At 41.2% G+C, this 21,566-nt stretch overlaps 2 protein-coding genes across 3 annotated transcripts in view; one reads left to right on the plus strand and one right to left on the minus strand.

Annotated features, from left to right (window-relative positions):
- The window catches only part of LOC101860924 (multiple epidermal growth factor-like domains protein 11), a 31,129-nt gene extending 21,467 nt beyond the window's left edge, over nt 1-9,662 (minus strand). Inside the window, exons 1-2 of one of the 2 annotated variants that reach the window (XM_005107516.2) lie at nt 9,255-9,662; nt 1,490-2,232 (exon numbers count right to left, since the gene is read on the minus strand). In XM_005107516.2, the coding sequence (XP_005107573.1) occupies nt 1,490-2,094 (605 nt within the window). In that variant the 5' untranslated portion in view covers nt 2,095-2,232; nt 9,255-9,662. Of the gene's footprint in view, nt 1-1,489; nt 2,233-6,036; nt 6,188-9,254 lie in introns of those variants that run through there. The other variant, XM_005107517.2, reaches the window with a different exon arrangement.
- Nucleotides 9,663-11,384: 1,722 nt separating this feature from the next.
- The window catches only part of LOC101861611 (multiple epidermal growth factor-like domains protein 10), a gene marked incomplete at its 3' end in the record, with an annotated part of 21,134 nt that continues 10,952 nt past the window's right edge, over nt 11,385-21,566 (plus strand). Inside the window, 6 exon segments of the mRNA XM_005107520.2 lie at nt 11,385-12,210; nt 14,869-15,592; nt 16,324-16,718; nt 19,278-19,486; nt 20,699-20,780; nt 21,367-21,519. Of these exon segments, the coding sequence (XP_005107577.2) occupies nt 14,985-15,592; nt 16,324-16,718; nt 19,278-19,486; nt 20,699-20,780; nt 21,367-21,519 (1,447 nt within the window).

Below are 21,566 nucleotides of genomic sequence, written 5' to 3' on the forward strand. Positions count from 1 at the left end.
GTATCGGTGAATCTCTTGGAGGACCTGTGCAGCTTTTCTAGCCTTATAAAGGATCCTAACGTTCCACGATCCAATCCGGAGAGACTTTGACTTGGATTATTGTGGATGCTTCTGCCCAGCAGCTTCCTTTTGGCTTTCACTGCCATGAATAATAAACTTTCTATTCGGAGAAGTTCCACGACCAGCCAAGCAGAGATTCTGGATTTTCCTCTTATGTGTTTCTGCAGCTGGTTCTTTTTACGAGAGATGTTGTTAGCCTCGTGACGGCTCTGTTTCGGGAGTCACTACCTGGTACGCCATTTAGTCGTCTCGTACGACAAGCAAGCACCGTGACAGCCCGATTCTTCTTAAAGCCGAGACTGCACTGCTGGGGTTATTGGTACCGTCATAAAGCTGGTTCATTTATCTTGCATTTGATAAATAATATACCCACCTATCTTGAATTGAAATCGAGATGTTTGCGATTGATGGAGGTGGGGTTGCTTTGTTTCAGAGGTAAAATTAGCGAGAAATGGCAGCCAAATGTGGTTATTCCCATTGCTTGAGAGTACTTGGAATTTTTTGGTAAGCATTTAAACAACGATTTTCAGTCAAATTTACACATACATGTATTTTAGGTGGCCTTTGAAGGTATTTAGCCCCAAAAAAATTGATAAGAAAAAAAACTGGTAGTAAAATGCCGGGTTTTTTTCGATTTGCTTTATTTTGACGGGCGCTTGATTTCAACACTCCCACAAATGTATTCTAAAAAGTGATTACTAGTCACAAAATCTCTTTCTGTGGTGACAAAAACAGACTGCACGGCACCCATGTGCAACATATCAAGTATGTGGATAAGATACTATCAGAAAAACACTTTTTCCGCGCGTGGTCACTTTGTGGGAAATCATTTATTGAGAAAAACGAAGAAAACTACACGTTTATTTCTGTCATAGTTCAAAAATTGCTGTTTGATGTTTGTTGTAGTAAAAGTTATGTGGCATCTGCAACACAAGGGCCTGGAATAGTGTTTTCATAACAAATAGTTGAATATATTTTTTTTAAACAATGTGTCGATTTCGACAATAGAAATCAATCGTCTTATCTTACCGTGTAAATTATGTATCAGAGAACTACTGTGAGGCGGGTGATGGTGTTGATCTACTTCTAATCAAGACCAAAACAATGACTTTGCCTTTGCTGATGATGACCATTTCGGTACGGTAGTATTGTTTCTTCTGCCTTCGTTGCCGCCATTGTCGTTAGAGATGACGATGATGATCACGACGGCAGAGACCACCACCACCAACACAATGACGATGATGATGATGATGATGATGATGATGATGATGATGATGATGATGATGATGATGATGATGATGATGAGGATGAGAAGGAGGAGGAGGAGGAGGAGGAGGAGAAGGAGGAAGAGGGGGGAGGTTGAAGAGGGAGGGGAGGAGGAGGAGGAGGAGGACTTTGTATTTTCCTCTAATCCATGATTTCTACTTACTCATTCTGCTTGCAGGGATACCAAACACATTCTTGACCCTCTACAAGTTCCACACACGGCAGATCACATCTATCCTTCTTGCACGAAGGACTCTCTGCCCCAGGACACAAACATAGCGTGCACTTGGCATTTTGGTATTTCTTCTCAGAGTCTGACAGCTGACATAGGGCACGTACGGAGTTGGTCTCCCAGCTGTGGCATTTGCCTGTTCGCGCAATCCCCTTGTTCACGAATATGCATTTATGGTCAAATGTTGACTTTGGTTCCGCATGTCCCCACGGCAATGCTTTCGTAAATGACATATGTTTATCTGCGTACCAGCGGAGAATGTTGTTGTTCCCGAAGGCTCTGCCACCTATTATGAACGTGTCAGATATATTTTTCATCCAGCTCATTCGATCTTTTGGTTTCATTGACCCTCCACTGAACACCGCCATGTTGCCTCCTAGCTCAGTGCACCGTTCATGGGCGTTCCAAAAGGAAGTGACGTAGCCAGCCTTTACAAAGAAGACCCGCCTCTCTAATTGGCTGCATTCTCTGGACCAGGAAGCAGGGATTGATAGCGAGGCGAGGGTAGTAGCAACAGTAAGGAATACCTCAGCCATATCTCATGAAGCCGTCAAAGATATCGAGCAGTAACGATTCAAGAAACAAATTCAGTAATGTTTCTCAACTGTTGCTCTGGGATAACACCTTGAAAGCTGTTTAAATGAGACTCTTCTGGCCCTGTCAGTTCTGGGTGTCTGTAAAGGCAAAAGCGTTAACATTTTAAGTCTTTTTTCTAAGTTCTAGGTGTCTGTGAAGGCAACAGCGATAACATTGTCTTTTTTTGGGGGGGGGGATAGTTTTGGTAAGAGTTTTAAGGCACATGCAACACACATTGGTCATATCAGTATATAGGTTGGATAGAAAAGAAGGGGCGAACCACATCAGAGTAGCCGCTAACCACCCACTTGCTCTCTGTTCGGCACATTGTGCATTTCATCGGAAGGTTAAAAATAGATAAATGCAATTGTTTAAGATTAAGGACCTGTTCAACACTGTTGAATCTCATTTCAATCTCCTAAGAGGGGCATCTTGTTGGTGATTTGAACCACAGTCAATTGCATCATAGCTGAGAAAAAAAAACGCCAACTGAGCTTTTGTTTTGTTTCTTTGTTTGTGTTGTTAGTAAAGAGAAGCAAGTCAATACACCAACGATGATTTAGATGAGGGGAATAACAAAACAGGCAAATAGACACAACAGACCGAACGTTAAGAAACAGTACCTACCAGTAGTACCAGAGGTGCTTTTCAATCACCCGCAACCAGCCCTACCTATGATTGTGCTATAGAACCAACCTATTATTTCTCCATGTTATTTTTGCATAAGTTTAATGCACCACATGACGCTCGTGGGCAGTTTGAAAACTAAAGCAATTGGTGCACAATAGTAAAAGTAATTGTCTAGTGACCTGGGGAAATTAGGCGCTCTTTAAAAAAATAGAATTGATAGAACCGACATTTTTCCGCCTGTAAGTTGTAAGTACATAATTTTTTTCAGTTTGACATTTTCATGTCCATTTAAAAACATGTGTTGAGTTTATCTTTATGAAAACCGTTGACAAAAGGCACAAAAGTGCAAATTTGCCGCTTCAAAGGACAATCAAGCCTGGCAGCCATTTTCTCACAAATTTTACATTTGACACCAAGTCACCCCCATCTCCATCTATCACAAAAATCTCGACTTAAGAGTAAGATGGGTTGTTTCTTTTTACCAAAACAAATTTTAAAAATAACTTTAGATGTCCAAAAATTGATGAGCACATGATTCTACCGTGTATGTTGGAAGGAAAAAAGGCAGTGAGAAGTGAGAACACCTCATTTGCAGAGATTAATTACCCTATCATGAAAGAAGAAGTTATCAAGGCACTACGAAAGATGAAGAATGGGAAAGCTGCAGGACCGGACAACATTACCACAGAGATGATTAAAGTTTTAGAAGACTTTGGAATCTCCACACTGACAAAACTTCTTAACAACATGTATGACCCTAGACATATTCCATCAGGCTTGTCAAAATCTATTTTCATAGCTTTACCAAAGAAACCTAATGCAAACGAATGTGAAACTCATCGTACCATCAGCCTCATCAGCCACATAACGAAAATACTACTCAGAATAATTATGATGAGAATACGAAATAATATTCTCCCAGAAATAGTCCAAGAACAGTGTGGATTTATTGAAGGCAAAGGCACTGTAAATGCCATATATGTCATCAGAACAACAATAGAACGTGCCCTAGAAGTTCAGAAAGATTTTCATTTATGTTTTTTAGACTACACCAAGGCATTTGACAAAGTTAGGCACGACGAGATCATGGAAAAGCTGGAAGTCCTCAATATTGACGGGAAGGACTTTAGGATTATCAAGAACATGTACTGGGATCAAACTGTTGCATCAGCGAATACGTACAGATTAAAAGAGGAGTCAGACAAGGATGTGTACTTTCTCCCTGTATAGTGAAAATATCATGAGACACATAGAAGAAATGCCAGGTATCTCGATAGGGGGACACAATATAAACAATCTAAGTTATGCAGACGATACAGTCCTAATAGCAGAAGATGAAGAACACCTACAGAATCTATTAAATGGCATCGTACAAGAGAGTGACAACATGGGCTTAAGCTTAAACATCAAGAAAAACGAAGCCATGGTGATAAGCAGAAAAATTCCAACCCCAACATACAATGTCAAAATCAATGATACTACCCTCAAGCAAGTAAAACATTTTAAATATTTGAGGACCATTATATCATCGGATGGGAGATGTCAAACCGAAATTAAAAGCTGCATTTGCCAAGCAAAAGCAACCTTCCACAGAATGAAACAGACACTAACAAAATAAATCTGTCACTGGAAACGAGAAAATGAGTACTGAAAAGTAATATCGAGCCAATCCTAAGATACGGGTGCGAAGCATGGACAATCAATAAACAGCTGGAAAGAACAATTGTGGCGACAGAGTTGCGGTTCATAAGACGCATGCTACGTATCCCATGGACAGCTAGAAAAACAAATGAAGAAGTCTTGGTTGAAGCAAATTACAGAAGATAGCTTGTGACGAATATAAGGACTTCCGTAACGAGCGACCATTCCAGCCTACGCAATAAAGAAGGGACTTTTGAGTGGGATGTGTAAAAGATAGAGTTTAGTATTTGGTTGGGCAATAAAGAAAGTAAAGAGAGTTTGTGTTATATTGTATTCTTCTTGCCTTCCTTTATATCATTAGTGATATGATAACATCTGAAAGCATACACAATAATATGACATGATTAGAAAATTCAGTGGCGTGACCGTGATTCGAACCTGTGAGTGAGAGAAGCAAACTTGATTAGTAGTCCAGCAGCATAACCACTATGCCAAACAGCTGGTGTTACCAATGAGTAAAAACAAAAGTTCTTATAAACCTACTTGAGTTAAGTGGGAGTGTATCACCTTTTAAAATTCCCAAAACGTAATTATTTTTTACATTGAAGGGTTTTGACAAGGTTCCTTCGCAAAATTAGGCAAGCTGATGCGATCGGCTTCAAAACAAAAAAAAGAAAGAAAAAAAAGTAAATTTCTGAGTCGACTCTACCTCATTTGCATATAAAAAACGACTTCCGGCTTTTTTAGTTGCCATCGTGGACAAGTGCGGCTTTCTCCGTACCGGTGTACTTGTATTTCGTGCTTTTCGTACGCCCGTGTCGCGGTAAGGGATGAATCGAAAAATTATACAAATAACGATTTCATTTCGCACGTGTTTTGAACGGAAGAAGAAAATGAAAAGAAAAAAAACCTAACCCTAAAACTTACCTTAATCAAGTAGGCAAGAAGTGCTGCTTCTGATCAGGGGGGGGGGGAACCCCCCCCACCAATTACCCTATGAGAAAAGAAAACCTACCCTCTGCAACGAGCCACCACCTCAATAAATATAATAAAGAAGAGTCCTAACCCGTACCCTGACCCAACCCCTAACCCTATCCCTACCCCCACCTTCACCCCCCCTCAACAAACACCTACCCATACCCCTACCCCTAACCCTCAACAAACACAAGCCTACCTCCACCCCTACCCCAACACTAACCCCAACCCCTAGTTCCTACCCCTACCCCTACCCCAACCCTACCCTTCCTAATAATCCTCAACAAACAAAATAAAGGAGAGACCTACCCCTACCCCAAACCCTACCCCAAACCCTAACCCCACCCCTACCATCCTAACCCTAACTCTACCGCAAACCCTACACCTACCCCAAACCCCAACCCTTCACAACCTCAATAAAGAAGAGGCCTAACCTTAAGCCTACTCCATCCCACCCCCACCTATAACCCTCAACAAACAAAACAAAAAAGACCTATCATTACCCCTACCCCTAATCATGCCCCTCCTACCTCCACCCCGATTAGATTAGATCTACACACGCCAAGAGCTCTGAGACTTTTTTTTCTCCAAATTAACACAATAACTTTACAACTGTCGTCATCGATAAATCTAATATCTAATTGATTTGCACTTACCCACTCTTGCTCTTGTTTGTGTAAGCTTAGAAAAAGAATGAAAACATCGAAGACCCCGCTGGTACTTGTTCCAGAAAGCAAATTTTGTAAATGGACAGCCGCAATTAGCACATTATGATAAGCGCTCTTTTTACTGACAAAATAAATGCAAAAGGAAGGGTTTCTTCGTCATCAAGAATAAGTTGAAAAATTGAACTTCCGTACTTTCTGACCTCAAAAAATAGATTCTCACCGCACCACAACGGTGCGGCTTTTTGCACACCATTCCGAAATGACGCGTAGAGGTGCGTTTTCGTCGTTTCGCAGGCTCCAATGAACCTGGTGGTTTTTAAAAGTCCATCTGCTTAGGAGGTTCCTTTCCGTGGTGTCGGTGGCGTAGTGGTTAGGCTGACGATATTGCAACAATAGGGTTGTGAGTTTGTACCACACAAGGGGCCCGACGTTGTATCCTTGGGAAAAACACTATACAAAAACTTTTCTTTCGAGAATTTGTCTTGCTTCACCCAGGCCAGAAAGGGTACCCAGCTATAGACAGCGAAAGATCATTTCAGTTTGTAAGTATGTAAGAGCTGAATCAGCTGCCTGCACGGTTTGTTTCCTGGGCAGGTAGTCGTGTTTCTGAATGCTCTAAGGTCTACTGGGGTAATGATGTATTGTAAAAGGTATAAAGATTACTGACGAGCGGGGATAAGTGCTATAAGTGGCGTCGGTGGCCTAGTGGTTAGGCTCTCGGACTCGCACCCGTAAGGTCGTGGGTTCGAATCCCGTCAGGGGCCCGACGTTGTGTCCTTGGGAAAGGCACTTTAAACGAATTTTCCTCACTTCACCCAGGTGGGAATGGGTACCCGGCTATAGACAGCGAAAGATCTTGTCAGTTTGTAAGTGTTTGAGCGCTTAATCAGCTGCTTGCACTGTATGCTTCACGGGAAGCTGAGAACATTTCGAGTGTTCTATGGTCTGCTGGGGTAATAATATAGTGTAAAGCGCATAGAGCCGGCTGTTGAGCTGGGATATGCGCTATACAAATGCTATCTGTTATTATTATTATTATTATTATTATTATTATTATTATTATTATTATTATTATTATTATTATACAAACGATATTATTATTATTATTATTATTATTATTATTATTATTACTATTATTATTTTCATTATCATTATTATATTATTATCATTATTATTTTCATCATTATCATTATTATTATTATCATTATTATTATTAGTATTATTATTATTATTGTTGTTGTTGTTGTTGTTGTTGTTATTATTATTATTATTATTATTGTTGTGGTTGTTGTTGTTGTTGTTGTTTTTTGTTTTTATTAGTATTATTAGTATTATTATCATTATTATTATTATTATCTTTATTATTATTGTTGTTGTTGTTATGAAATCACCTCAATAAGTTTGTTTGTTTTAAGTGGGTTGTTTAGACAGATTGTGATTTAAATACGAGTTTGTAATTTCACTTTCCAACAAATTCCCAAAACTTTTCTACCCGCACTGAATGTTGTAAAGTTTATTATTCTTATCCATCACCTCCATGTCAAAGATATAACTTTTCCGATCCATGCTGCCATCGTAAGGGAAAACGACGAATGGTCCTGCGCAGGTAACGATCCGAGGCAAATTTTTCAGGAGAGACAAAAACAGTTTTCACTTTATAACTCTTCTATTTTTCACTCCTTTAAGCTGTAATTCACCAGATATCTGATTGAGGAGTTCATAAAGCAGTTTCTAAAGTTTGAATGGTTTAGGTTAAAAAGTAGCGAAGTTATTCGACATTCGTCGTTCTCCCTTACACTGCGCGCCCGCGGGTGAGCCTTGCGATGTAAGCGAAAACGACGAATGGTACGGTTCGTCGTTCTCCTTTACACTTGTGAACGTTTATGGGAATAGGCGATGGTCAGTTGTGACGCGTTATTGACAGTAATCACTGTGTACTGGTTACTACAAATAAAAATAAGACGTATACAAACTAGCTATTATACGTATAAAGTTAGGTGTTTGTCATATCCCAATTGTAACTCGGTAAACGTCCTTCGTTTCCCTTCCTCGCTTGGCTAAATACTACACAGTCAGTGGACAAATTAGATGAGCACACATTTTCAACAGCTTGATTTAAAACTGTCTCATTCGGAGAAAAAAATTCTCTTCAGAAGCGAGTTTTACTTTTATTTTCGCTAATTGCAAAATTTTCTCTGCACGACCAAAGGGATCAACAATGTTACAATGTCAACAATACGATCAGATTATTGCAAAGTCAAACTTTCACGTAAGAAATGTAACAATCTGACAAGACAAGACTGTATCGCAAACGCTTTCGGGAGAGGTAATGCGACGCTTTGTATTTAATAAAGGATTCAGTTGATCGGATCGGAAAACATACCACAAAGATGAGATCTACAAGGACAGTTTGAATCTGCAAGACATTATTATATTCGATCGTAACGTCCATCAAGTCATTAAAAAATCTTAAAGCAAGACTAAGTGTCGCCACAATGCGTCCACTTTTTAAGTTTGACAAAGAAATTTACTCTCATAACCCAGTGTCATTAATTGCTTGCTAATTCTATAGTGATGTCGACCAGTGACACGCGCTAGACCAATTGCGGCACTATAACCATCGTTGGGATTTGGGATGTCAAATGACTGGACAGCAAACTATCATGACGTTAGTCTGTGAACATCTGGAGGACACTAATATGTAGTGCTAATAAATTTCATTCTAAATACTTTTTGACCCTCCCATCCCCACCCCTTCCCCTCTGTTCCCATCCGTTTTCCCCTCTCTCCCACCTGCTCTTGTCAATTCACACCATCACCATGCATAGGCCTAATACGTGAAGAGAAAGACACACTAAGTGATACATTCTTATAAACCTGGTCGAAGGTACTCTGGGGGAGGTGGTGGTGGTGTATTTGTTTGCAAAAAAAAACTAGTATGTTTGTACAGACGCAACAGTGACCAATTGTCATTCGTCGCCCATGCCGAATTTGCCCAACAGCAGAGACCAGGGGACAACGCCGAACCATTCGTCGTTCTCCCTTACACTGAGCTCTGGCTCGGAGCTCGCCAGCGTAAGGGAAAACGACGAACTCTCAATTACGCAACAACGGATTGGGATATGACAAAAAATGTTACACCATCAGATGCAGAATTAAATACTCTATGAAGTATATTTTAAAAAATTTTTAATAAAAATTTTGACCTTTCGTCGTTTTCCCTTACGACGGCAGCATGACATCCATGTCTGAAAGGTAGTGCTGTTCTCGTCCGTCACATCAAACTGTGGAACACACCCTTCAGCACTCCGAGACACATTGGGCCCTGAGAAAGGAAACGTGGCCAACCCCTTTGACACTACAAGAGAAGCTATACGGGCCGACTGATGAACTGAGCAGGACGGCCCAATATATTATGACAGATACCGGACTTCAAGTGTGATGTGATCGAGAAGAAGAAGAAGAAGGTCCATTACATCCATGTCTGAGACATAATTATTCTCATCCATCACATTCATGTTTTAGTCATAATTAATCTTATCCCTGTCCTAACCATAAATTGAATATTCATATCCATAACATATAAAATCAGTCCATAATATGACCACTGCACGCCTCCCACAGTTCAAATCGTGAGGCTTCCGGTTTAAAATCTGCTGTTAAGCTTTTTAAAAACAAAAACTTCATATTTTGTGTTACAATAAAAGTTGCTCTCTCAAATCCTGTAAGGGCTTGTTTTGCATAGGAACACGAAAACAACACCTAAAAGGATATAAAATTCAAAAGAAGCGTATGAAAATTTTGTTCCAAGAAATGGCTGTTTCTAATTAATCTAAATAAACTAGAGGCAACAAAGTTATGTTTTAGGAGCCTTTTCATAACTGTAAGAAAAGAGAATGCATCAAATCTATTATCTATTTGTGGTGGCCGAATTTTGCTATTCAAAAGGCTTTTTATTGGCTGCATCGATCGACATGCGGTTTTCGCCTAAAGATTCTTTGAAATATTCTCCAGAGCAAGGCGCCCTTGGGGTTTTTTTTCAGTTTTGAGACAGTTTTGCTGCAGAATGCTAAAAAAATTTAATTTCGCCGATCGCTTTTGTAGGCCGACGCTTCTATCTCTGTAATTTTAGAAAATCCGGAAGTGATATTTCGCGAGGCGCATTTTGTTTTGCGAGTATAGATCTAGATCTTATAATTTTTTGCATCTCTCAAAATGTATTGTCCCGTTCCAGTAGAGTACTTTTAGTTGATATTAAAGCACCGATCATTCTTTTCATCGAAAGGGGGGGGGGGGGGGGCCAGCTAGTAATTTATAAGAAAAGCTTACCTTTTCCGACTTCTTCCGAACATCTTGCTCTCACTAGGGAAAGAGTCAGAGATTTACTGAAGAAACTGTACGTAAAGAACTTGAACAGATGGGTGATGGGCAAAAGCAGTATACTAAAGCATTCATTTTTTAGAGCTTGTTAGCGGAAAAGTGAGTCTCCTGCCGCGATCACAGATTTCTCTTATGTACATGAATAGATACAAACTTGTATCCATACATTCATGTCTACATAGAGTAATATGTAGTATATAATATGAATACAGCCCAATATATGACATATACTGGACTTCAAGTGTGATGCGATAAAGAAGAAGAAGAAGATCGATCACATCCATGCCTACATACGTAGAATGAAATTTTATCATACTCACCATGTACACAATACAACATTTATACACACAATGCAATTTTACAAATCCGCTCCTGCTTTCACCATCAAGTATTCCCCTTTTTGGAGCTTATTTTAATTATAGTAAAAGTTTTACAGCACTTGCCCCACTATTAGATCATATAAGTGCTGAAGATTATAAAGGTGTTACAAGGGAGATACAAACACAAAAAAGAAGGAGGAGAGATAAGGACAAGAGATGTTTGATAAGAAGAAAGTTGCAAACCACTCCAAGGCGCGCAGCAACCAACCACATTTTTTAGCTGCGGTTGTCGTGTCTTCTTCAAGGACACACCCCACTGACCTTAAGCGTGGTATAATGTAAAAATAAGATACCATCATTTGTAGGATGTTTAGTAACTCTCGATCGTATTCTTCTTGTGTTTCTCTCCCCCATCCTTATACGTGATGGATCACAGCTCCCGGGACATCAATCGACAGGCCCTCAGGGGACACTGGACCACCGATAGATAGATAGATAGATAGATAGATAGATAGATAGATAGATAGATAGATAGATAGATAGATAGATAGATAGATAGATAGATAGATAGATAGATAGATAGATAGATAGATAGATAGATAGATAGATAGATAGAAAAAAGAGAGAGAGAGAGAGAGAGAGAGAGAGAGAGAGATAGAGAGAGAGAGATAACGAGTGCGTGTTCGTGTATGGATTTACCTAATCGCAGGAAATATCTCTTTGAGGAAATCAATAAAACATTCCTGTACTATGAGCCGTCAGTTTCAACCAAATGTCTTCACGAGTGTGTTTTCGGTAAAAGTTCATTTCAGACCCCAGTTTTTTAAATAGCTACTCATTCAAAAACTAGGCTACTTTTTAAATTCCATCTCACATGGCGTCATAAAACCAACATTCTGACCCCACAGAGAGTGGAGTTCTCTGATGTGTGTAGCAGGTCAAGTTAGTTCCGTATCGAGAGTTCAGCTGGATTTTACTGTCTTTTGTGTTTTTTTCCCTCTCTTTTTTTACGCACTGTATAGTGCACTCTAAGAGCACTGTAACAACAGATCATGGAAGGCTTGTTGTTTCATAATCAATACTCAACAGATCTCGATATCTATCCTATGAAATGATGACGTTAACTATGAGAATAAAAGCAATCCAAAGATCTAGGCCTATAATATTAGGGCCTAGTCCTATATTGCGTTCTACGACACCGAAAAAACATATTGCGTCTCCAAGAACAATAATAAAAGTAAGCCTAGGTCAAGGACACTATTTCGATAATTCAACTTCCGGATTTGATTGCTCGAAATGTTCACGGTCAAAGCAATTTAGAGCTCCTAAGAATATTACAGTAATCACAGCCTTTGAAATTCAATTTGCAAAATTCTCAACAGGGGATATCAACTTTTTTGTCCTTTTCGGTTTAGCGCCACCTTGACCCCAGAAGGAAAATACCATAGATCAATTGTGAATAGTAAGTGTCGTTGCATAACTTCTCTTTCTTTCTTAGTTCTTGAATAAAATTATAAACGAAAAATGCTTTGTTATGTCGGCATGCTGTTCATTAACAACAGTTTTGCATTTTTGATTTAGTTACACTTTCTGACATTCGGAGGAGAGGGGGTGGAGTGGATAATCGAGAATTAATCAATTCTAACTTGGTAGGTGAGAGGGCTCTTGCTGTTACAATCTCTGCGCATTTTTACTAGACTAATCAAACTTCTTGTAATAGGGTGCACTATGCCTATAGGATTTGTTATATGTAATATCCTTGACTGTTCTGTCTGAATATAATTCTGGTTCTACAGTACAACATCCAAGGACTTCGAATCGACCTGGGGGCTGTACGCACTTTTCAAGTGGAGAGCCTTCAGGCTGAGGCAAACATACCATCCTTCAACTCAGACGCACGCAACTCTCACTACAATACGTAGTTAAACAGAGCTCAAAACGAAAGAATCCAGCACACGACTGCATCTTCAGAACAGACCCAGACACCATAAACAAATTCAAAAACAACAAAAAAACTCATAAACCTTTCGGCCTCAGAGTCCTTGAAGACCTCAAAAACATACACTTTTCCTAACAAGACATCGTACAATTTCTTTTCCCCGACCTCCCTCCGTGGCACCTCACCAAGTAGACTTACAGCTCACCGCACAAAACAAATCAAGCATAAAAAAACATGTACATAAAAAAGCAGAATACAAAACAAGTATTGAAAAATACCCAGGTGGGAGGCTAATCTTCACAGATGGCTCTAAATCGGACTCAGCTGTGGGCGCGCCTCCCTGTCTTCTGACAGCACACGCTAGAGGAGACTCCATCCCAAAGCCTCTACTTTCTCTGCTGTGGTCACTGCCATTGACTGACTTGGCATTGGACTCCGTCGAAAATTCTCCTAACAAATCTTTCTTTATCCTTTCTGACTCTCTGTCTTGCATTACCTCACTTACAAACTAGACACTCTTACACCCAAAAATAGTTAGTTACAACAACAAAAATACACGCTTTGACTGAAATCGGGAAAAACATCGTGTTTGCATGGTAGCCGACAGAAGGGACAAGGATTCCTTTGTCAGGAGATGCACCTGCTCGTTTCCTCGGATGCCTACCCGGCTTGAGAGCCATGCGAGTACTATATGTTTCCCTGTTCCAATAAAGTATTAATTAAAGTGTGTATTTTACGTTGTAACTCGATTGTTTTTGGATGCATTGGTGGGTTATTTGTGAGTGAGGGGGTGCAAAATAAGTAGTCAAACATAAGGAAATATGTTTAAGGAGAGTTATCCGCGGAGTCAAATGCCATGTCAATGACAGTGGGCATCAGAGGAAAGAAACAGGTGATTCTTCTAACAAAGGAATCCTTGTCCCTTTTGTTGGGATCAACGACAAACACTCTCCCACAGACTGACTTTAAAAATAAAGTCGAAAACTACACCTACAGTCTGTGGGAGACACCTTGGGGCAAACAAATTAACAACAAACTCCACAACATCATGCCCAAACTGGGTCCACGAAAACCTTTGGGCCTCTCCAGAAAATACGAAGTCATTTTTACTCTATTACGCATCGGACACACTTCCCTGACATACAAATAGATTTTCCTCCTTCAGGGAGATGAAAAATCGTTTTGTGTCGGATGCGACACAGATTTTACCATTAGACACATCTTAACAAAATGTTCAGACTTAGGAGAGACCCCAGGGAAGTATTTTAAAAATTTTTAAATGCAAGATCTGTTCTCTGTCGTTGATCCCTGTAGAATTCCTGATTTTTTAAAATCCATTGGCATTTACGATAACTTGTCAATAACGTTGTTAAAATTTTAGAAGTTATAAAAAAACAGGAAGTTCTTGTACCACGATATTTTTTACATTTTAACGTTTTAACAGAAATATTGGCAAAAATCAAACCGTCCAACGAACTATTGTGAATGCAACCAACCTGTTTCGTGCGCTCATATGAGCGTATGCAGTTTTGAGCGCCGTAAAACTCTTACTAAAGGAAAAACTTCCTCCACCACCAACCCCCCCCCCCCCATTTTTGCCCAAAACCCTCTCTCTTGAATAGTTACTGGCGTGTGTGGTGCAGCAGTTAGGCGTTTCACCGTTGCACACAGAAGACCCGGTATGGATTCCCGAGTGGGGAGAACTTTTATCGTTCCATCTGCTGGGAAGTTATATTCCTCTCAGCCCGGGTTGGCTTTGCAATCTGACAGTACAGGGATGGTTAAAGTCTACTTTCAAAATTTGAGCAAACTTGTGTCGATGAATGACGTAAAAACATTCACATAAATAATATGAATGATGTTAGTTCTGGCACCCTCGGTTCTGAATAAGAAAACACCATTAGCTCAGTTGATGACACGCTGAGCTGTGGTGCAACTGATCCTTGTTCCAGTACCCAAGGGGACGTTGTTAGGGGGGATTTTAAGGCTTTCCATCTACTTGGGTCTGTCCGATAGGCGATTCCCGGATTTTGAGATAACCTGATCGTGTTGAAACGGGTTCTAAACCAATACAGTAGTCAGCCGTGTGTCTCTGGAGAAATAGAAAATGACTTAGCAAGGCCGTAAACGTTGAACTCGATCAAAAAACGACATTTTTTCAAGTGTTATTCTCATCCACAGACACCTGAAAAGCAAGAAAGTAGATTCTCGTTCAACACAACGAAAAAGACTGAGTAAGTTACAGATTTTCTTTCTCGAAGCTCCACTGGTCGAAGTCTCTAACGGCTGCATGAGACATGGCTCGGGCGTTCCTAATGGTCGTCATTACCCTCGCCTCGCTATCAATTCCCCCTCTCTGGGCAAGAGAATGCAGGCAATCAGAAGGGCGGGTCTACTTCGCGAAGACTGGCTACGTCACTTCTTTTTGGGACGCCCATGACCGGTGCGTTGCGCTCGGAGGCCGACTTGCGGAGTTCAGCACTAGGTCAATGAATCCAAGTGTTAGAACCAGGTGGATGAAAAACATATCTGACACGTTCATTATAGGCGGCTTGGCTTTCGGGAAAAACAATGTCGCAGTCTGGTACTCAGGTGAAGAGTTGGTATTTCAGACGCGATTACAGTGGGGGCATGGAGAGCCGAGGATAATATCTGACCATAAATGCACATTCATGAGCAAGGGGCTGGCACGAACTGGCAAATGCCACAGCTGGGAGCCCAGCTCCGTACGAGCGCTGTGTGAACTGTCTCTGTTTGAGAGAGCATTCCGACATACCAAGTGCACGCTGTGTATGTGTCCTGGGCAAGAGATGCCGTTGTGTATGAATAAAAGATGTGATCTGCCATGTGTGAAACTCAGAGAGGACAAAGACTGCATGATGTATCCATGCAGGTACAAAGATCGGTGAGTAAAAGTCAACTTTCTAATGTTATTTTCGTAATAAGAGGATCATCATCATCATCTTCATCATCATCATCATCATCATCGTTGTTGTTGTACGCAGGATACGAAAAAACAAAATATTGATGGAGACTTGAGCATTGTATATGTTAGGATATAAAAAATAAATATTATTTTCATTGCTTCGCCTCAATAAGATTTTCCAGAATCGGGATGATAATAATCACCTCCTCCTGTCACACACGTGGGAGACCGAGGTTCGTTTCCTCGCATGTTTTGTTTTGACATTGAGAGAAGACTCAAAATAGAAAGAAAAAAGTAGACAGAGACACGGATGCTCAAAGACAATGGTGGATCAGAAAGACGGGAAGAAACATAATTTTTTTAAAGAATTTGACACAAAAGAGGGGGATTTTATACAGCCTGCAATCTCACGTTTCAAAAATCAAAACCTTTATTCGACGTCAGGACTTGTTTTGTTTGGTTTGTTTTTCTTTGGGGATTGTTGTTGTTTTTTAGGGAGGGGGCGGGTTGATTTTCGTTTTTGTTTTTGTGCTTTTTGGTTGGGTCGTTCCTTTTTCTTAGCTATGGATTTGATGTTGTTGGACAACTGCTTATGGTGCGTCGGGCAAAAAAAAATGGTCATTTCAGGTTGACGCTGCGGACTCTCGATGATTTGTGCATTCACATTCTTTTTACTTACATCCTTCTTTTTATTCTTTTTTTTTTTTCAGGTGGAATCCACCAAAATGTGAGAAAATCTGTAACTGTCCTTTAGGTTGTGACGCGATAACCGGACAATGTCAGGGTAACTGCGCTTTTGGCTGGAAAAACGGGCCAAATGGTCATTCCTGCAACCAGACAATTTACGCTCGCGGGTATTTCAGGTATACCGTCTTACACAAATTGATGTCGACGGGTTGCGTGTGTCGAGGGGACACTTGGTGCGACAGATGGGGAGGGTGTTGGTCTTGCTGGCCCGGGGCTGGGGGTCGGTTCTGCGCGGAAAGCGACTGTCCGGTCCGACGGTACGGCAGAGACTGTGAGAAGACGTGCCACTGTGCAGATCCCGTGAAGTGCGCCCAGGAGCAAGGCCACTGTCTGCAGATGCCGTTCAAGGGATGTTCGGGTAAGGGCTTTGCTTGAGGTAGGCGTGTTGTCTGTCGTTGTTGTTTTATTTGTCGAAACTGTCGGTGGTGTTGACTGGTAGTTTTGTTGCTGTTTTTTGTTGTTGTTGTTGTTGGTGGTGGTGGTGGTGGTGGTGTTATTGTTCTTGTCGTTATCAGTTTTTTTGCTGCAGTCGTAGCTGGTGATGTTGTTGCTGAGGTTTTTTGGTGTAAATATCATTGTTATTGTTTTTGTTGGCATGCCTTTAGTATTATTTTTTTATAATGCTTGTTGTAGATTTGCTTATGTGATTACTGTTGCTGTTGGTAGTGGTAGTGGTGGTGGTACTGTTGGTGATACTGGTGTTGGTGCTGCTGCTACTATTTATTTTATTTTAAATGTCTGCAGATGCCTTTCAGGAGATATTCAGGTAAGTCCTTTTCTTGAGGTAGGCAGTGTTGTCTGTCGTTGTTGTTCTGTGTGTTGAAACTGTTGGTGGTGTTGACCGAGGACGTGTTTTATTGTTTCAGGTTGTTGGGGGTTTTTTAAGTAACTCTTGTCGAGGTGTCCTGCTGTAAAATTTGATTTGGATTCACTCCTTTTTTCTTGTTGATCTCGTGCGGCTTTCTTCTTCTCTCTTATCAAACATATAACGAAGGTGACTCTGACAGATAGGTTCAGTGCCTCTTTGAAAATTGGTCTTAGGCCTAATTGTGTCGACGGGGCCGTAGAAAAACCTGCAGCAGAGAAAAGAACAATGAGCCACAAGAATCATAGCAACAAAAGCAATTACCTCACTAGACTAGCAATAACAGCAACTTCGAAGACGTCAAAAGCAAGTTCACCAGCAACTGCTTCAAGGACTAAGTCTAAGAAATAGCAAGAAAATGGCAGTGTTTTTTCTTTAAATGTCATTGTTGAGATTCACCTTACACGTTTAATAGGCTAAACATTCCATTTATTCCTGAAGATAGCCCCCACAAACAATCATGGCGTCGGTGGCCTAGTGGTTAGGCTCTCGGAATCGCAACCGTAAGGTCGTGGGTTCGAATCCCGTCAGGGGCCCGTCGTTGTGTCCTTGGGAAAGGCACTTTACACGAATTTTCCTCACTTCACCCAGGTGGGAATGGGTACCCGGCTATAGACAGCGAAAGATCTTGTCAGTTTGTTAGTGTTTGAGCGCTTAATCGGCTGCTTGCACTGTATGCTTCCCGGGAAGCTGAGAATGTTTCGGAATGTTCTATGGTCTGCTGGGGTAATAATATAGTGTAAAGCGCATAGAGCCTGCTGTTGAGCGGGGATATGCGCTATACAAATGCTATTTATTATTATTTTTTTTGACATTGCTGCGTGATTACATGCACGCCTTCCCTGAAAAATATTACGTTGACCGACCGAAATCAATGTCTCATGTCCTTTACAAGTTTTGTGCAAAGAGGAGTGACAGTAATGTCCCCCCGTAAACGAACGGGGGCTACGCATGCCCACTCTGGGACGCTGAACCTCAAGGGCAAGACATGCGCAGTTCATCAGACGGGAGAATACTTTTCGAGACTTACGTGGGGGCGTCTCGGCGGTCCCTGGAGGAAACCTACAAGATTGCACTGAAATATATGGACAGGGTGGTGTTTAATAACCTATACATATTATATTTGTGAAAGTCTGTCACTTTGGCAGCCTAAAACTTCCGAACCTCTTAACTTTCGAATCTGTGCTTGCTGATCGTGCCAGTTATCAGCTGGTTGGATATTCTTCTGGCTTTTCTACGCAGGTTGCTGTCTCTCCCCGATCTTTTAGAGACACCATCTTCCCTCAGTCTTTCCATTGAACCATGCTGTCAATGCTGCCATGACAGTTGGTGGACCTAATATTGCATGGTGCCGCCAATCTCAGCCTGGCGGGATACATTTTCAGCACGTTCATTGCCTTGAACTTCTGCATGACCGCACTTTCAATGAACACAAAGAGCGCCAGCAAAAACAAACACGGCATCAACAGCCCCGACTACAACAACTACCACCAGAAAAGCAACCAAAAAGACCTCAGCATTATCAACAATTTTTTTTTTTTTAAGCTGAGACCTCATAAGCAACAACACAAGCACTTCAATACGACAACAAAGAAGCGAACATGAACAGCAACATCAGAAAGAATAACCCACTAACAACATAACTATAAAATAGTTTGACAAAAACGACATTGACGTCAACAACAGCATCAGCAACAATAGCAATAACACTAATAATAACACCACCACCAACAACAACGACATTGACGTCAACAACAGCATCAGCAACAATAGCAATAACATCAATAATAACACCACCAACAGCAACAACATTGACGACTATAATACCAATAATAAAACCACCACCAACAACAACTACAACAACATCAGCAACATCGACAAAGACACCAACAACCATAATGACAATAATAGTTGTCTTACAACAACATTCCAACAAAAGACAACAAAAACAACAACAACAACAACAACAACAACAACAACAACAACAACAACAACAACAGCTGCACCTGCATCAACATCATCAACAACAACAGCTCTCTCTGGTTTCTTCAGGCAAGTGGCTGGGTAGATCATGTACAGAGACGATCTGCTCCACTGGTCTCTTCGGGCCCGACTGTCAATACATCTGTGCTTGTAAATACGGCGAGCAGTGTGACCTTGACAGTGGACATTGTGCGGCGGGATGTGAGGACGGCTGGATGGGCCCCAGCTGCAACGACACTTTATGCCCTGTTGGGAAATACGGAAGTCGTTGTTCTCAGGTGAGAAAAAAAAACGACAAACAAAACAAAACAAGAAATGCAAACAACAAATTAGAGCAGCAACGTATGTCATTAAGGTTCAACATTTCTAAGAACTTGTATTCACTTTTAGGGTGGCCTTGGCTGTCTAGAGGTTAGACTACTAGAATCAAAAGAGAGTGAGAGAGAGAGAGAGAAAGAGAGAGAGAGAGAGAGAGAGAGAGAGAGAGAGAGAGAGAGAGAGTGACAGACAGACAGACAGACAGACAGACAGACAGACAGACAGACAGACAGACAGACAGACAGACAGACAGACAGACAGAGGGGGAGATAATGTTTTATGGAGCATGTTGTTTCTTTTTCTGCACGTAAGACATATATTTTACTAATACCCTCTCTTGTTGTGTGTAGGTGTGAGTGCACCTAACCTTTGTAACATCCACTGCCATTGTAAACGACCAAGACAAATTTCTCCCTGCGAGATGAAGAAAGATTGTCATTGTCATAAACATGACATTGTGGGTGGCGTCGATAGTCTAGTGGTTAGACTACCGGACTCGCAATCGTGAAAGTGTGGGTCGTACCGGCATAGGTTGTTTAGTGGTTAGGCAACAGGACACATAGCTGGGAGAGTGAGGTGGGGTTGTGGGTGGCGTCGTTAGCCTAGTGCGTGTATTGTGTGCTAGACATTTACACTTTTAGGTTAATGAGTTTATAAATGATCTGGGCAAAATTCAAAATTTCCTACCAACTGAAAATGTTTAATGGGTCCCGCGCGCTCATGTGACCTTATGCAGTTGCGAGCGCCGAAAAAAACAATTACCAAAAAAAAAAACCGAAAAAATCTCTATATGACAGATTTGGGTTCGCCTTGAAAGGCATGGTCGAAATACCCCAAATTATTATGGGATCCTAAATTGTTTTGGATGATGGCGGAAAATATTACAAAAACATCCACTTTCTCCTTTGGGAAATTGTACATCTTGGAGTCATGGAGAGTGAATTTACCATCAAGTCTTTGTTCTTTACTCTTACCAATAGCCAAAGTTGTCCACTTTCAAAATAACCTAGCCTTACGCAGTAGGGTGTTAAACCCATTTTTTAAATTCGAACGAACCCCCTCCCCCTCCCCACTCCCCGCTTCCGCCTCCACTGGCCAAACCCCCTCCCCCCCCCAAAAAAAAAACTTCTACCCCCCTCGCCCGAACGTTTTTCTTCTTCTGTCCACCAAAGGACTGTGGTGATAGCTGCAAGGGTGAAGCGTGTAACGCGAAGACGGGAAGGTGCATCAGTTCTTACGTCAAAAAAAGGCATGGTGAGTTCAGAACCTGCTCTCCTCCTGTTTGAAGGTCAGCAATGACTTTCACCTTTGGCAGGGCGCGGGCCACATAAAGCTTCTTCCATTTATCTCTGTCCTGGGCTATCCTTCCAAGCTCGTACCAAGTGAGCTTCATCTCTCTCATGTCCGTGGTTGTAACATATTGTGTTAAGACTACGACGTGGAAAAATTTTACGTTGTCACGTTTTTTGTCCTTACTGACTGAAAATGTAGATCCAAAGACTTTCTGTTCCTTTCAGGTGTAGAATTTTTCTTTTATTTTTTTTGGTTTTGTTTTGTTGTTGAAAAGTGAAACGTATTAAGGGCCATTGTAGACGGCTTCACCATTTTATTACTTCAGTAAGTTGTACTGTGGGGATATAAACTATACTGTGTGTGTATGTGCGTGTGTGTCTGTGGTGTGTGTGTGTGTGTGTATGTGTGTGTGTGTCTGTGGTGTGTATGTGTGTGTGTGTCTGTGGTGTGTGTGTGTGTGTGTGTGTGTGTGTGTGTGTGTGTGTGTGTGTGTGTTTCTCATCCTCCAACGTCGTGTGTTTAGTGTGTGTTTGTGTGTCTGTGACAGCGTGTAAGGATCCACACAAGCACGGCTACAACTGCGACAAACAGTGCACCGTCAACATCACCGGCCTTTGCAAAGGCTGTGACCGGGACTTTGGCGATAGGTGCGGGGAGTGCAAGTACGGATACCACCTCAGCGCTGACGGAGAGTGTCAAGGTAGATATCATATAGATATATATACATATTAGAGAGAGAGAGAGAGA

This window comes from Aplysia californica, unplaced genomic scaffold (genome assembly GCF_000002075.1).
Source record: "Aplysia californica isolate F4 #8 unplaced genomic scaffold, AplCal3.0 scaffold00610, whole genome shotgun sequence".
Taxonomy (NCBI): domain Eukaryota; kingdom Metazoa; phylum Mollusca; class Gastropoda; order Aplysiida; family Aplysiidae; genus Aplysia; species Aplysia californica.